Below are 16,217 nucleotides of genomic sequence, written 5' to 3'. Positions count from 1 at the left end.
TACATACAAATGTAGACAGAATGGTTATAATGAACCCCCATGTACTTGTCACCCAGTATCAACAATTATCAGCTCCTGGTCATTTTGTTTCCTACCTTCTTCCTAACCTCATATCATTTCATCCATAAGTATTTTAGTATAATGTCTGTAATGCAGCTCAGCTATTGGTATCTTGGGCTGGATAATTCTTTGTTGAGGGAGCGGTTCTGTATACTGGATGGCCCCTACCCGTTAGATGCTAATCACCCCCTCCCCTGTAGTAAAAACCAAAAATGTCTCAGTCACTACCAGATGCCCCCTGGTGGGGCAGGGTGGTGGGGTGGATGCTAAATCTCCCCTGATTGAGAACCTCTGCTCTAAAATATAAGGACTTTTGTCCCAAGGCGCCAAAAATTTGAACAAATTATTAACATCTCCCAAACTTATTCTTAATCCCCTAAACTCTTATGTCAGTATTCAAATTTCTACTTGTTTAATAAATAACTGAAAAACCTTTTAGAGGTTAATTATTTGAATTTGTATTTTAGGTCCAGAGACATTAGCTGAAATGTCTCTTAAGTCTCTCCTAATATGTAAGGACCTCTGATCCCCCCCCATTGCTCTCCAGTTGTTGCAGAAGCTATGATGCTTGTTCTGGAAGTTTCTCATAGTCTGAATTTTGCTGATAACATCCCTGTCCATTGTTTTTTTGTGTATTCTAACATCTTTTCTCCATAGAAGCTTTGTGCCATATTTTTAAAGTTAATTCTTACTCTATAGTTTGTTACTATTATGAAGTTTATCTTATATTTTTTTATTTCTATTTATTTATTTCCAAGTTGAACACTTAGCTCATTTGTTTTCTTTCTTTCATGTTTTCTGATAAATGTGTTTGACCTGTAAATTGTGAATTAAGTGTTGCTTTGACTGTGCCCCAGAAATTTTGATAGCTGGTATTTTTATTGGCGATCAATATTTTGTAATTTCTCAGAAGATATCTCCATCAAGAGAGGTTATTTAAGGGTATATTGTTTAGATTTCAGATCTGTGTGCTTAAAAAAATCACTGATTTTTTTTTCTTGCACTATAGGAAGAATAACATTTTTATAACATTGATTCTATGGATTTTGAGATGATTCTTTTTGAAAGGAATGTGTAGTCTCTGTTACTATAAAAGGGGTGTGTGTTTATGTGCATTTGCTCAATATTATTATGTTATATGAAAGCGTATATTTTTTATTTTGTCTGCTTGAAAAGTTACTATCAAAGTTTCCAACTATAATTGTTGATTTACTTATTTTTCTCAGTTCTGTCTTCTGACGCTTTCTAATTTTAAGGCTATATTGTTAAGTGCATGTAAGTTCAGGATCATAATAATATCATCTTAATTTGTACTTCCTGTACCAGTTCATAGTGCTTCTCTTTCTTTCTTACATGCCTCTTGTCGACAATATTTTGTTTCTGTCTTTGAATTGGTCAGTTGTAGCCCATTTAATTAGAGATGTGCCATTCCCAATGGCATGCCCTGTTTTTGCCTCCAGAGATAACCAGTATCCTGACTTGTCATATTCATTTCCTAGTTTTATGTATTGTCCAAGTCACTCATTATCTGGATCAGAAAAAGTAGATTTACTGCTTTCTTAAGGGACAGCTATGCTGATCAGTCAGTCTCCCTGAGCAGAATACATTACTGATATTATACAAGATTCTTGGAAACACAGAGTTTGCCATTTGGCAGAGTTTCAGAGGTGGGAATGGGTTGGCACCAATTGTAGAAGCATGGTTACTCAGATGAGGCTGTATTTGGTTCGTTGGTATTTAACAGCATGTTCCTTGGAGTTAGTCCATTCCTTATTGGCTGAATTGGAAAAGTTTGGAGCAGTCCCTGATTGGTTGCCCTACAGGTGCATGTTCACCAAGGCAGTCAATCAATTATTTGATTAAATGTGTTTAAAATTAGTTTCTAGTGGGTCTATGGCTTATACAGATGGTATTTACTGAAAAAAGCTAGTTTAAAACTAGCTCTGATGGATACTTGTTAACAAAGCTATAAAACAGTCAGTCTTAGGAGTGTGGGAGTTTCTTTTCATTTTCAATATGTATCAAAAGTTGCAAAATTAGCACACAGAATTCCTGTATATCCTTCACCCCGCTTCCCCAAATGTTAAAATCTTACATAAACAGTACGGTTATCAAAACCAGGAAATTAACACTGATAGAATTGTATTAACTCATCTATAGACTTTGTTCAAATTTTGCAGTTGTCCCACTTAACCCTTTCTAGGCCGGGATCCAGTCTTGCACACCACATTGCCTGTAACTGTCTTGTCTCCTTAGATCTCCCATCTGGAGCAGTTCCTTAGTCTGGCTTTGTCATTCATGACCTTGATGCTTTTGAAGAATACCGGCTTGTTATTTGTACAGTGTTCCTCAGTGTGGGTTTGTCTTGTATTTTTTTCATGATTATGTTGAGATTATGCATTTTTGACAAGAATACTATGATCAAGATATGTTGAACCCTTCCAGTTGCATCATACTGGGAAGTTCATGATGACAATATGATATATTTTACTGGTGATTTTGAACTTTGATCATTTGGTTAAGGTGATGGTGGCCATGTTTCTCCACTATAAAGTTACTATTGTCCCTTTTGTAATTAAGAATTATCTTCTGGGGAGGTGCTTTGAGACTCTGCAGATATCCTGTTTCTCATCATACCTTCACCCATTAATCTTAGCATCATTGATGATTCTTTTCCTGCAGCAAATATTCATGTAATATTTGCTAAATGGTTTTCTGTTTCCATCCTCCATTCTAGCTTTGTTAATTAGAAATCTATTTTAAGACAGAAGAGGTTCATTTGTTGATTTCACTAGCACAAACTGGGTCACTAAACCATCTCTATATTAGGGTTATCAGATTCTTAGTTCAGCTCAGCTTCTCAAAAACATTTCCTAGTCCTCCCCACTCTTAGTTGGCAGTCAGCTTTTGAGTCTGATGGTGCAGGAGGTTGATGGTAAGATGGAGGACACTTGATGGCAATGGCATTCACAGGAATATATTGCTTAGGAAACTTGTCCTCAAGTTTAGGGTTGGATGTAGGAACAAAAAGGTGATTGCATTTTTTTGTATCTGTTATGTTTTGGCTGCTGTTTAGCAGGAATCCATGGAGAGGTATATAGCAGAGAAGTGGAAATGTGGTCTGGATGCAGCCAGACTCGGAGAATAATCACAGAAGTGTAAGGAAAATGATGAGCACGCAGTGTCATGAGGAGAAGGGGCGTACGGGTGTTGGCACTGGTGGGGCAGTAGAAAGTTGATGTTGGGCCATGGTGTTTAAGGACTGAGTAGACCTTACTGGATTGCAGTTGAACTAGCACATTTTCAGTGGGGTTGTGGGAGAGAAATGTGGTAGCCTGTAATGGATTGAAGGGGTGCCTACAGCCCTCAACCTGAGCTAAAGGCCTGGCCTGCCTCCGTGGAAACAGCTCGGTGCAAGCTGCTCTCTGTTTAAGCTGCAGGGGCTTTCTCTTCATTTCATTCGCCTTAGAGCATTTCACGGATGATCGTCCTGGACAGGATGCTCCCCTGCCTTTCTCTTAAGAGCTCTGGGTCCTTGAGCAAATTACATAATTCCCTGATATGTATTAATCTGCTTGTTATTTCTCAGCCAGAGAATTGCAGTACCCTAGTCTCCCCGCTCCTTCCTCGGGTCCCCTCTGCCTGTTTTCCCGTGGTGCAGCCAGACAAGCATTGAAAACACCAGGCTTATGGTGTCACCGCCCTGCTCAAGGTGCCTCTTTCCTGCTGAGAAGCAGCCCTGGAGTCAGAGCTTGCAGGGGCCTATGGCCCCTGCCTCCTCCTGATCCCACCATCTGTCTGAACTCCCTTTGGGCTCACTGCCTGGGTTGCATTTGCCTTGCTGATGCTCCTGAACACACCAGGCATCCTCCAGCCTCAGGGCCTGTCCATGTTGTCTTCCACTTCACAGAACTCCACACATAACTGCTCAGCTCCCTTCCTCGTCTCCTTTAGGTCTTGGCTCTAGCACCATGTCAAAGTGACCTCCCCTGACTGCCCTTTAGAAAATAAGCTCATCACTTGTCCTTCCTCTTGTCTTGCTTTGTTTCCATAATGTTTCCTACCTCCTGACATATATTTGTGTATTTGTTGTCTGGCAGCAACCACAAAAGTGTCAATTTTTTGAGGGCCAGCACTTTGCTTTTTCATTCACTGATATATTCCACCCCATAGAACAGTGCCTTGTACTACCTGTTATTATGTGCCAATGACTATTCTAGGTGTTTGTCGTTTACTAACTTATTTGTTTCTTACAACATCTCTATGAGGAAATCAAGGCACAGCGAGGTGAGGGCAGACAGTGAGTAAGGGATGGAGCCAGGAATTGGACCAGCAGTTTTGATCCAGAGCTGGCACGTTTTCTATTTCTCATGGGGTTGTGGGTGAGAGAAGTCGTCTGTGTAAAACGCCCATCACAATTTCTGTCCTATCCTGCGTACACAGTAAATGTTAGTTGACGTCATCGTCAACATCAGCATCAGCTTAAATAGACGTGTGTAGAACAGATATGAAGCCAGACCACCAGCTGTTTAACTCCAGACTGTGGTTTCCTTTCCTCCAAGATGGAGTGACGGTAACACCTCAAGTCTCCTGCCACCTGAATCTATTGTCTTGGAACTGCTTGCTTATTCTCGCTGAGCATCATTTTCCTAGTCTGCAAAATGTGAATAATTTCAGTTCTGCTCCCTTATTGTGTTGATTAAGATAAATTGTGCATATAAAATATTTAGTTACGTGCCTGGTAAGTCCTAAATTCAAAGCGAATAAAATTGATTTTGCTTCTATAAGTAATTGCCCCTTGTGGAGTATCTACAGTAGTTATTCTACTCTTCCTGAGAGTAAAAATAAAATGGTACCTGGTTGTTTGAGAATTGTTTTAATATGGTGAACATTTAGAAGTCTCGCCAGCACCTGTGTATGTGTATGTGGCATGTTTTTTACTATTAACATGAACCAAAAGAATAGTATTGGTGTCTTTGTACCTTTTGCCTTATGAGCCATTTCTTAAAGGTCAAATAATAAAACTTTTAGGAAAAATGTAAATAGTTATAACCATTTGGCAAGCAAATAAAAGAAGTGATTCTTTTTATTTCACTAGAATAATTTACTGAAAAGGAAAAGAAGAATTAGGACTGCATAAAAATTAAGAACTTTCCATCCTCAAAAGGTAGCATTAAGAGAGGAAAAGGGAGGTCATAGAGTGGAAGAAGATATTTATTATATGTAACAGAGGTTTGTGTCCAGAATCTGTAAAGAATACCAACAAATCCATGGGACTACGGGTAGAAAAGGCAGACAGCCCAATAAAACTTGAACAGGCACTTCAGAAAGGAAGATATTCAAAATGGCCAATAAACATGAAAAAGTGATCGGCTTCATTAGTCATCTGGGAAATGCCATTGAAACCACCATGTCCTATCACAGCATTCCCACCAGAGTGACTCAAAAAAAAAAAAAAGAAAAAAAGCTAGAAAATACCAAGCGGAGACAATGGTTTTGAGTGAGCAGAACATCCCTAGGCTGCTGGTAGGAGTGTAAGCTGGTGCAGTATCTTTGGCATATTGTGTGGTAGCAGCTGCTAAAGCTAAGGTATGTATTCTAGGATCCCGTGACTGTCCTCGTGGGGATAGCCCAAAAGAAATGTATAACAGTGTTCACAGCACTCTGTATTTTATGCATGGTTTTTCTGTAATTGATTTTTCTGTAAACCTACAACTTCTCTAATTAAAAAAATAAAAGAAAGTGTTTATAGCATTATTCTCCCTGATAGACAAAAAGTGGAAATAATGCAAATGGCCATCGACAGTGACCTGGTTAATTAATTGTGGTGTATTCATCCAGTGCAACAGTGTTCAGCTATGAACAGTTACAATGCAACTCTATCCTGTCCTTAAAACATTTAAACCATTTATATGGGGGAAAAATCAGATATGGAGGAATCTCTCAAGCACATGTTGAATGAAAGACACAAAAGAGTACAGTTTCAGTTTGCTGAAGCTGTGAAAATGCAATACATCAGAAATGGATTGGCTTTTACAATGGGGGGTTATTAGTTCACAGATTTAGTTTTAAAGCCATGAAAATGCTCCCAGTTAAGGCATCAGCAGGATGATATCTTCTCTGAAGAAAAGCCGATAGTATTTGGGGTTCCTCTGTCACATGGAAAGATACATGGCCGGAATCTGATGGCCCTCTCCCAGGATTAGCTTCTGGTTTCTGTGGCTTTCTCCAAAATGTCTCTGGGCTTTTGTCTCAGCTTCTCTCTTAGCTTTTCCCAGGGGCAAACTGTGGATTACATTTCTTAGCTTTTCTCTGCTCACTCCAAAATGTATCTGCCTTTTATCCTCATAAAGGACTCCAGCAAGGGGATTAATACCCACCTTGAATGGGCAGGGTCACTTCTCCTTGGAAACAACCTAATCAAAAGATCCCCCCCACAGTAGGTTTGCCCCCACAAGTGGATTAAAAGAACATGGCTTTTCTGGGGTATAGAATAGATTCAAACCAGCACAAGTTCATACCTTGATCCCACTGAGATAAAGTTAAAAATTGGGGGCTCGAGTGAGGCGGCAGAGGGCAGGGCGGTGTTTGCCCTCGGCAGTGGTGGAGATGACTGGGGCTGGAGAGACTTCTGAGTTCCTCATGTTCCCCTTGAGAGAATTCATTGATACGTACATTTTGGGGGCTGAAAAATGAACAGTTTACATTTTAAAAATTATTGATTTTATTTTAACTTTTAGAAATAATTTTTCAGAGTATTGGCAGTGCCATAGTCACGATAATACTGTGATTGTAGACTGTGAATTGTGAAAGTTACTCATTTCTAATTGTTCTATTTTGTGAATTATTTTTTAGATATGAATTGAGAATTCGTTATTTGCCAAAAGGATTTCTAAACCAGTTTACTGAAGACAAGCCAACTCTGAATTTCTTCTATCAGCAGGTATAGGAGGGTGCTTTTATATACTTTTTTGTTTCTTTGAATCCTATCTGTTACATGTTTTTATTTTAGAATTAGAAATTGATCAAACTTGGCATTTGGGAGGATATTAAATATGTCACTGTAGGGCATTAAGACCTTCTAACCAGTGGAAAATTAGGAATTTTTGGCACTGAGAACTTTTGCACACTTTATAAGTCTTAAAACCTACTTTTTATGTGGTAAAAGTAAGTCCTATATCTGATATAACCATAAAATATAATTATCATGGCTGAATATAAACATATTTGTCACATGTAGAATTTATTGTCAGAGCTAACCATCCCCATATTACTTCAGTAGCACTTTGTATCATAAAGCAAGAGTAGCCTGCTTTTTACCCCTTAGCATGTTAGTGTTAGTTAGGCAGTGACTGTGTGTAGCAAAATGAACCAACAAACACAATGTCCGCAAGCAAAGTATGAGTGCTCTCGACTGATGAATAATCCAAGACGTTTGTACATAACAAGTTTCCCATTACGTATGTTTGGTAGTTTTTTTGTTCTAATGAAAATATCCATGGTCCCGGATATATTCGAGGAATGCAGAAACACGGGACAGAGCCCTTCCCTCTCCAGCCCTCAGTCGGGCGGCATTGTCCTGGGAGTCACTCTGTGCCCCGCCCTGCACTGTTGGTAAGCCCGGATCACTCGGTCCAGGCAGGAGTGCGACTCTGCCTTTGAATCTGCACCAGAGTGGTTGCAGCAGAAATTGGTGAGAGAATAAGGACCATGCCTAGTAAATAAAGGATTTTAGGTTTTGTCCTGTAAATTATTGGAAGCCATTTAAAGAATTTAATTAGTGCCTTGATCAGAAATGTGGTGGAAGTTTGTTTTTAGTAAGACCACCCTGATGGCAGTATCAGGAATGGATTGGATTTTTCAAAGGCTGCCAAGATAAGAGGCTCTTCAGCAATTTAGGCAAGAAATTAGATACAGAACATAAGAGTGTGTCAGTAAGTATAATTTAGGTGGCTGGATTTGACAGGGCTCGACATTGAGCTAAAATGGGACCAGAAAATATAGAAGAAAAAGGCCTATTGGCCTTATGTCTAGGCATCTGACTTGGACATTTGAGGGCCAGGAAAGCGAGATGGTAGATTAGATTCAGTAGGAAGGCAATAAGGTGGATTATTTTCCAAGAACAGTAACAGTAGATAGTCCTGCCTGTGAGATCCACGCTGTGAAAGAAGTTTCCAGCTATGGTGGTCCGTTTTCTCCTTGTCTGTGAGGTAGAAGTCACACTGGAAGTGTACAGTGTTAGACTGTGGCCTGGCAGAACGTTTTCAGGGGTCACAGTACTCAGGGGAGAGAGAGTTCAGTTTGGCAAAATGGAAAGGAAAAGGTGTGTTCGGGTTCCAACCAAGATTGTTGCAGGTATGCTCACATTGCAAAAATGATTTCCAGTCACAGAGCTGTAAGGTGACAGAGTTTAAATAGCTGACACTTCTGTTGTATTTTTCTCATTTGTATGTGAAATCTGTATCAGTATTGGCATAATTTCTTTGAAAATTCCACCCACTGAGGAAATGCATGGTACTTTAGTGACACTGATATCCAGAGGCCTAAATAGCTTGCCGTTATTCCTTTTTTTAACTTCTAGGCTAACCTAAAGCTCAACAACTTTTTTATTCCCTTCACACTGTTCCTAGGTTGTCCTAGTTTTTCCCTTTTGAAAGTCCTTGTTTCTAGCTATATGGTTGAAAGTTAGTCCTGCGCATGCCACCTTCTCCCAGATTTTTTCTTGCTAACAGGTGTGTTTGATTGCAGTCCATAGAATTCAGCTTTGTGGTCGTGATGAAACCCGAGAGGAGGTGAAATACGGGGATGTGGCTTTCCTTGCAGAAGTGTGTTCACAGGCAGTGTGTGCTCTTGAGTCTCGTGGTCAGCCCCCCCCAGGACTACAAGGACCGCACTGAGGCTCTGGGTGCGCCCCTCTCATCCCCCATCCACTCTGGCACGGGTGGAGAAGGCTCACCCCATGGGCTCACGGTGTTGACTCGGCCACGTGACTGCCCAGTAGTCACTGGATTTTCACACAACAGGCATGCCAGGCATACGAGCAGTGGGCATCTGCTGTGTGCATGTCCAGTGTGCTACAAGTGTTAATTGATGTCACAGAGTGGTACCCACCTTACTTTTTCCTTCCTGGGTACGTCCCCCCCCCATATGACCCCTCTATATCACCTCCACTCTAATCCTGTTTCTAGAGTTTCTTTTCTTCACTTTATCCCCTTTGTAGTTTTTTCAAATTGCAAAATAATAAGGCACATTTTTATAAAGTCCTGAAAATATTCTAATACATCACTCAAAATACTTCCATCCCAATACGTACTTTATTTTGTATGTTCCTTTATAATATTTTACCAAGTGCATAATTTTTTTAAAATGTAGTATAGTCTTAGTAAACTAGGCCCTTTCCCATGGTGAAGGCCTGTGTCTCAGACTTAGGGGGCAGTAAACGGAGGAAGGTACAGGCAGTGCTAGGAGGGCAGGAGGAGAAATGTGGCTTGTCAGAACTGATGAGTCAGCATGTAGATTAAGAGCCTTAAATATGGTCAAATCCTCGAGGTATGTTAGGCGGCACCATATGACGTTGCCATTTTCCTAAGTAAAAAATAGTCAAATATTGGCAGTTTCCTATGGTTTAATAATCGTTGTTCTAGTAATTTATTCTAAATAAATAAGGAGATTCATGCAAATATGTATGTCTAAGGATGCTCATAGGAACATTACAGTAATAAAAAAAGACATTGGAAGCATTTCAAATGTCTGTCATTAAGAGGTTGGTTGGATAAATTCTACTGAGCTTAGAATCCGTGCATCCGTTATACATTGTGAGATACAGGTATATTCGTGGACATGGAAGGGGTTACGTGAAATGCTATTGTTTGAAATTCAGGCTGTATATAAAAAATGTATACTATAATTCTATTTGTGTGAATACTTTGTTTTAATTTCTACCCTGATCTGGCAAGAAAGTTTTGAAAATAGTATCATTTTTGTATTGCCAGTGTTACAAATAGTTATAAATTTGGCTTCTAGTGATAGAAAAATTTCACTACAGAATCTGTCCTGGTACAAGATTTGGAAATTCCAGAACTATTTTAAATGATTCATATGTTATTCTATGCAGGCAGTACCCAACTTGGGAACAGATTAAATTCCAAAGTTGGAAAATCAGTTAGCAATTCAGAACTTCTTCCTATTTTAAACACACAAAAATGGTAAATAAATAATTGGCCCCTTCAGCTGTTTTTAGCCAAAGTATATTTAACCGAGAGTTAAGTATACTGTGTGAGAACTTTGTGTAGAAATTTTCACTGAATTCTGAGCTAAATTAATCACTTTATACAGGCCTCAGAATTTGATGATACAGTTTAATTTTTAAAAACTTTAATATTTGATGCAAACCTAGATGTATACATATATGAATGTGTGTATGAATGTTTACATATATGTATACATATATGAATGCATTTTCACTAAATTCTGGGCTAAATTGATGTTGTTTTTTTTTATTTAAAACACTGCTTTATTGTTTACCAACAGTGAGAACTAAGTTAGTAATTTATTGATCTGTTTTTAAGGAGTATAGAATTCCATGACATTGATTCTTTTTAATTGTTTAGATGCTGTAATAAGTGATTCATACATAAATTCTTTTGTGAGGTGTGATGCTGAATAACAAAGTGAGTGTGCATAGCCTACTACCAAAATGAAGAGAGAGCACCCTGATGCTTCCCTGTCCCGTCCTCGTGATCCCCCCATCCTTCCCCACCCCCTTCATTCCAGGAGAGTGACCATTATCAAGTTTTGAATTTATCGTTCCCTTGCTTATTTTTGTTTGCTGGTTTTCATGTTTTACAACATAAGTATTTTTCACTTCTGCCTTTAAGTTAAAAAGAGGCCCCTTGCCCTCTGTATTCCAGTTGTTGATGTTTTTGGTTTGGTTTGGTTTATTTGTTTGCCAGAGCATGGAAGCATTCAAGAATATTTTTTTAAATCTTGTATTCAGCATTTTTAGTTGTTCTCAATGAGCAGATTGGTCAGGAAATTCAGTCTGTCGTTTGGTAGAAATGGGAATGATCATACGGGGAGATTAAAATTTATCTTTTTTTGGTTAGTTTCTAAGATAATTTCACGTTGTGGTTACAAAGTGGTTTGTTTGATATGAGTTGTTCAAATTTTGTTTAGACTGATTTCATCTTCTTGCAAATACTTTGTTTTTGTAAGTGTTACAGTTCTGTTTAAATGGAATGTGTCTTCTCTGATTGTTTAGTGCTGGGCTCAAAAAGTACCCATTAATACAAGATTATTAGTTGTGTTGTTCAACCCTTCTGAATCTTTAGTATTCTTTTTTCCTACCTGAAAGATAAGGTGGCTGGGTATCTAGGTCTAGGTTGTTTTCTCTCGGCATATTGGTGCTGTCTGGTTTTTATTGTTGCTGTGGAGAAGGCAGCTCTCATTCTGTCTGCCTTGCTGTGTGATCCACCTTTTCACTCTGGAATGTTTTAAGATCTCTTCTTTGACATTGGTATCCTATACTTCCTTTACAAACTACATGTGAGTTTCTGTTTATCTTTTTCTCTTTGATATGCATTGGTCTACTTGTTATCAGTGGGTGAATATCTTTTTCATTAATTCTGAAAATGTCTTGGTGATATTTATTCAAATACTGTTCTAGTTTGCTAATGCTGTCAGAATGCGAAACACCAGAGATGGATTGGCTTTTATGAAAGGGGGTTTATTTGGTTACACTAAGCAATTTGATGTTCAGTGCATTTGTTGGGTTGTTTATTTATTATTATTATTTTTTTTTAAGTTTTAAATACTTTTTTTGGATATGTACTAGGCCATTTTTAATGATCCTTATTCACTAATTTGTCTGCCTTTTTTTCTTTTCTTTGATCATTTCATACGTATGTAGCTAGTATCTCTATTCTGACTCTAAATTACAACATCTTGAAGTTCTTGAGCTTTTTATCTGTTGTTGGGGTGCTTTGGACTGACTCGTATTCAGAGTGACTTGATTCCTTATGTATTTATCATGAACTATTATTTTGTTGAACTTTATATGAAAGGACTAAATTGGGGATTCATTCCTCTAGTAGAGTTGTATTTGTATACTCATTCATCATTAGTCTGCAGACAGCAATGGGTCCACTAGTATGTATTTTGTTTTATAATTTTCCCAAAATGATTATGTCTCATTACTTTTCCTCACGTAGTTTATGAGAGTTCTGTTGCCTCATGTTCTACCTGACATCTGGTGTCAACGGTCTCTACTTTTAGCTGTGTGTAGTAGAATCGTATCGTGGTATCAATTTGCACTTCCCTTATAACTGACTAATGATGGTGAAATACTTGTTCATGGGTACGTAGACCTTCTTTTGTGAAAGCTCTTGTTAAATCATTTTGCCCATTTTGTTTCATTAAGTTGTAGGATTTCGATACCTATCCTGTATACAAGTCCTTTGTCAAATTATATGTGGTTTGAATATTTTCTCCCAGTCAGTGGTTTGCCTATTCATTTTATTAACTGACCACAGTTTTTTAAATCTGTAAAATGGGGTGGGGTGGGAGTGTTGTTGATACTATTCTATGAAGTAACATATCAACCACTTAGAAATGTCTAGCACATTGTGAACACTTTTAAGTATTATGTATTGTTATTTCTGTTTTGTAAGAATCAATATTTTAATGGTTTAGCTCTTTATGTTAGAAATAAAAAAATTAAATTTAGATTATCCCTTCTACCAATCCTGTCTCATGAGTCAGAGAGAAAAAGAAAAAAAAAAAAAAAGGAACCAAGAGGAAAAACTTACAAACTGGCTTAATTTTATTATTCCCTTCTCTGAAATTTCATCTAAGTCCACTATTCTTTGTGTGCCTTGTTTTGATCAGGGTTATAAGGAAAACAACATGTCATTGAAGGTATTAATGTTTCAGTTATTAGGTTCCTGGTTGGGGATGATTTTTATGAACACACAGCTTCACTACAAGGTGCCCTGAATGTGACTTCTGATATGAGAAATCTCAGATGATTCCCTCAAGTTTCTGACCCATTTTAGAATATTCTGAAAGATATTAATCAGTACACTCTAAAAATAAACTGGAATCTTGTTACATTATTCATTGCAGAGCTAGAACTTATAATTTTTGATGATAACCCAATAGCTCATTAGAAAGTAGGATGAGTGTGTGTTGCTCTGAAGTGAAATTTTTCCTTTGTTGTGTAACATTTTGCTTCTTTTTCTCTCTCAACTTTCATGTTAGTATTTGTCCCTTAGTTTGAAGGGCGATGTCTGTTTACTCAAGAAGATGCCATATTGATTCAGTTTGTATTGGTGGTGCTGAGCTTGTCTGGAAACCTTTTGGCCCTGTTGAAATTTTCAGCTTTTAAGAAGTCATTATTGACTCCTGCAATTATCTTAAGAATTTAATATGAGACGGAGAACATCTTCTTGACCAAAAGGGGGATGTGAAAGGAGATGAAATAAGCTTCAGTGGCAGAGAGATTCCAAAAGGAGCCGAGAGGTCACTCTGGTGGGCACTCTTACGCACACTTTAGACAACCCTTTTTAGGTTCTAAAGAATTGGGGTAGCTGGTGGTGGATACCTGAAACTATCAAACTACAACCCAGAACCCATGAATCTCGAAGACAGTTTTATAAAAATTTAGCTTATGAGGGGTGACAATGGGATTGGGAAAGCCATAAGGACCACACTCCATTTTGTCTAGTTTATGGATGGATGAGTAGAAAAATAGGAGAAGGAAACAAACAGACAAAGGTACCCGGTGTTCTTTTTTACTTCAATTGCTCTTTTTCACTTTAATTATTATTCTTGTTATTTTTGTGTGTGTGTTAATGAAGGTGTCAGGGATTGATTTAGGTGATGAATGTACAACTATGTAATGGTACTGTGAACAATCGAATGTACGATTTGTTTTGTATGACTGCGTGGTATGTGAATATATCTCAATAAAATGAAGATTAAAAAAAAAAGAATTTAATATGAGTATATCCATCCACTGACTCTTTAAAAATATTAACTGTACCTTAATCAATGGTTTATTTGACTAAAAGAATTCCAGGAGGAGGTTACTGAGTAGACAACCACAACTTAATTTTATGGTGTGCATCTAAATTTGCCTACAGAGGTGTGAGGTGCCAGGGCAGCCTTATTGCCTGTTGATCACTCTTCCTCCTATTTTTATTTTTGATATTTACAGATTTTCATTCAGGTAATTGTATTATCAGAAATTGATTTCCTCATTTGTATTTTCTTGGCCTTGAAGTTTCCTGGCTGTTAAAACATATTTTGAAATGGCAGCCCTAATAGAAAAATTATAGTTTAAAACCTGACATTTTCAATGTGGGAATTACCAGCTGCTTTCTTGCAGAAAGAAGTTACAATTAAATATAGGTTGAAGTCTTACTTACTAGAAGGGGTATTTTCTGTTCTACTTTCATAGATTTAACAGTGAACATTTCTTTTTCTTGTTTTGAACTCCTAGAGACTTTTGGTAATTCAAGGTGAAGTACTCATGGTTCATGAGAACTTACGTAAACTCTTGTTATCTGTATACTATTCAACACCCATATTTCATCGTCCTTCTAGATAAAAGATTTTAGTAATAGGAGAACAAAAATGGTCCTTTTTTAATAGCTGACCATCTCTACAGATATTTTTAATTTGCCTTTAGTCAGCCTCAGGGCCTTCGACAAACTCTTAATTTTGCCGGGAACACACTTGGGTTGAGCCCCCCCAAGACACCCTGAGGCTGGATGATTCTTGGAAGGATCCACAGGACTCCAAAGGTATTATATTTATGGTTGGAGTTTTTTTATCGCGAAAGGAGTCAGATAAAATCAGCAAAGAGAAATGGTGTATGGGTGAAGTTGGAGGCAACCTAGAACAAGCCCCCAGGTGTGCCCGCACCCCCCAGTGGAGTTGCAGGCTGTGCTCAGTCCCCCAGCGACGGTGTGTGACAGCAGATGCAGAGTGTTGCCGGCCAGGCAGCTCTTCTGAGCCTGGGCGGATAGGGTTTTTACCGGGAGTAGGAATTCAGCGCCCTTCTGAGGATCCCAGTCGCTCAAGCTCCAGAGAGAAAGCAATTGTTTACCAGAACTCACCTTGTCAGGGTGGCAGAGGTGACTGGGCCTCTGGTATGCAAAGACGCTCTTTTCAGACCAAAAAGTTTTCAAGACGTCAGTTTCCAGGAGTTGCCAGGGGCCAGTTCTAAAAATAGGTCTTTTTAGGGAATGTGCTGGGTTCCTGCAACAATGGCCTGCTGAGTTCACCCTTTTCTGCACGATTCCTCTTTTCTTTCTTAGACCAAGATAATTTCCACTCAGTCTCCAGCTCTTAGCTGAGTGGCACTTTCCACGTTAGCCTGCCGTAGCACCTGCACACCTCCCATGTAGTGTCTGCGTGTTACATCGAACTGCTCATGTGCTGCACCACCACCAAGGTGGGCACTCGGTGCACAGACATCAGGTCTGTCCTTTTCACCACTATCCCAACACAGCAACCGTGATTTAGGTGCCTGCTTCATTTTTCTGAATGACTTACTGGTGGAAGTAACTTAATTGGTGATAATGCCCTGGTTTTCTAAAAATTCTGATGAGATTTGTTAGATGTTAATAAAAGATTATTTCTAAGAGAGTTTGAAATATCAGATTTTAAAAATATATTTACATACTCTACATCAAATCTTCTTTTAAAAAATTGATTTGCAGCTACGATTTTTCAATTCCTCTAGTATAATTTGTGGCTACTTTTCCATTACAAATTGAGAAAAAGAGACACCGGAAGATTTGTTGTCTGCTAGGGCTTTTAACTTTTGGTCCTTAACGCTCCACAGTGTAGTTTCAACATAAGGCCCAGAGTCAGCCTTAGACAATGGAAGCTGACCCCCATCTCCTCTGGTGGCTGGTGCCGCTCCCAGCCTCTCATTCTGCTCCTTGCTGCTCCACTGACAAGCCTCCTTGGAAGCCTCTGCACCTGCTGCTCACTCCCCTGGCAGGGTGCCTCTTCCCACGAATCCACGTTTCACTCCCTAACCTCATCCACCCCCTTGGTGCTTTCCCTCGAATTCCACTTTTTCCTCTTGTGCTTATCCTACTCCACAGAGCAACAGTCTCCCTTCTCTTTGTTCTTCCCCATGGCGC

The 16,217-nt window shown here is 38.7% G+C and overlaps 1 protein-coding gene across 15 annotated transcripts in view; it reads left to right on the top strand.

The window, feature by feature from the left end:
- The window catches only part of PTK2 (protein tyrosine kinase 2), a 337,628-nt gene that overhangs the window by 160,335 nt on the left and 161,076 nt on the right, over positions 1-16,217 (top strand). For all 15 annotated transcript variants that reach the window (XM_037802716.1, XM_037802714.1, XM_037802719.1 and 12 more), the window contains one exon: positions 6,916-7,003. In XM_037802716.1, the coding sequence (XP_037658644.1) occupies positions 6,916-7,003 (88 nt within the window). The remainder of the gene's footprint in view (positions 1-6,915; positions 7,004-16,217) is intronic.

The sequence above is a fragment of the Choloepus didactylus genome, chromosome 14 (genome assembly GCF_015220235.1).
Source record: "Choloepus didactylus isolate mChoDid1 chromosome 14, mChoDid1.pri, whole genome shotgun sequence".
Lineage (NCBI taxonomy): Eukaryota > Metazoa > Chordata > Mammalia > Pilosa > Megalonychidae > Choloepus > Choloepus didactylus.
The sequence above is the reverse complement of the archived record's forward strand: the minus strand, read 5'-3'. Positions and strand labels throughout refer to the sequence as shown.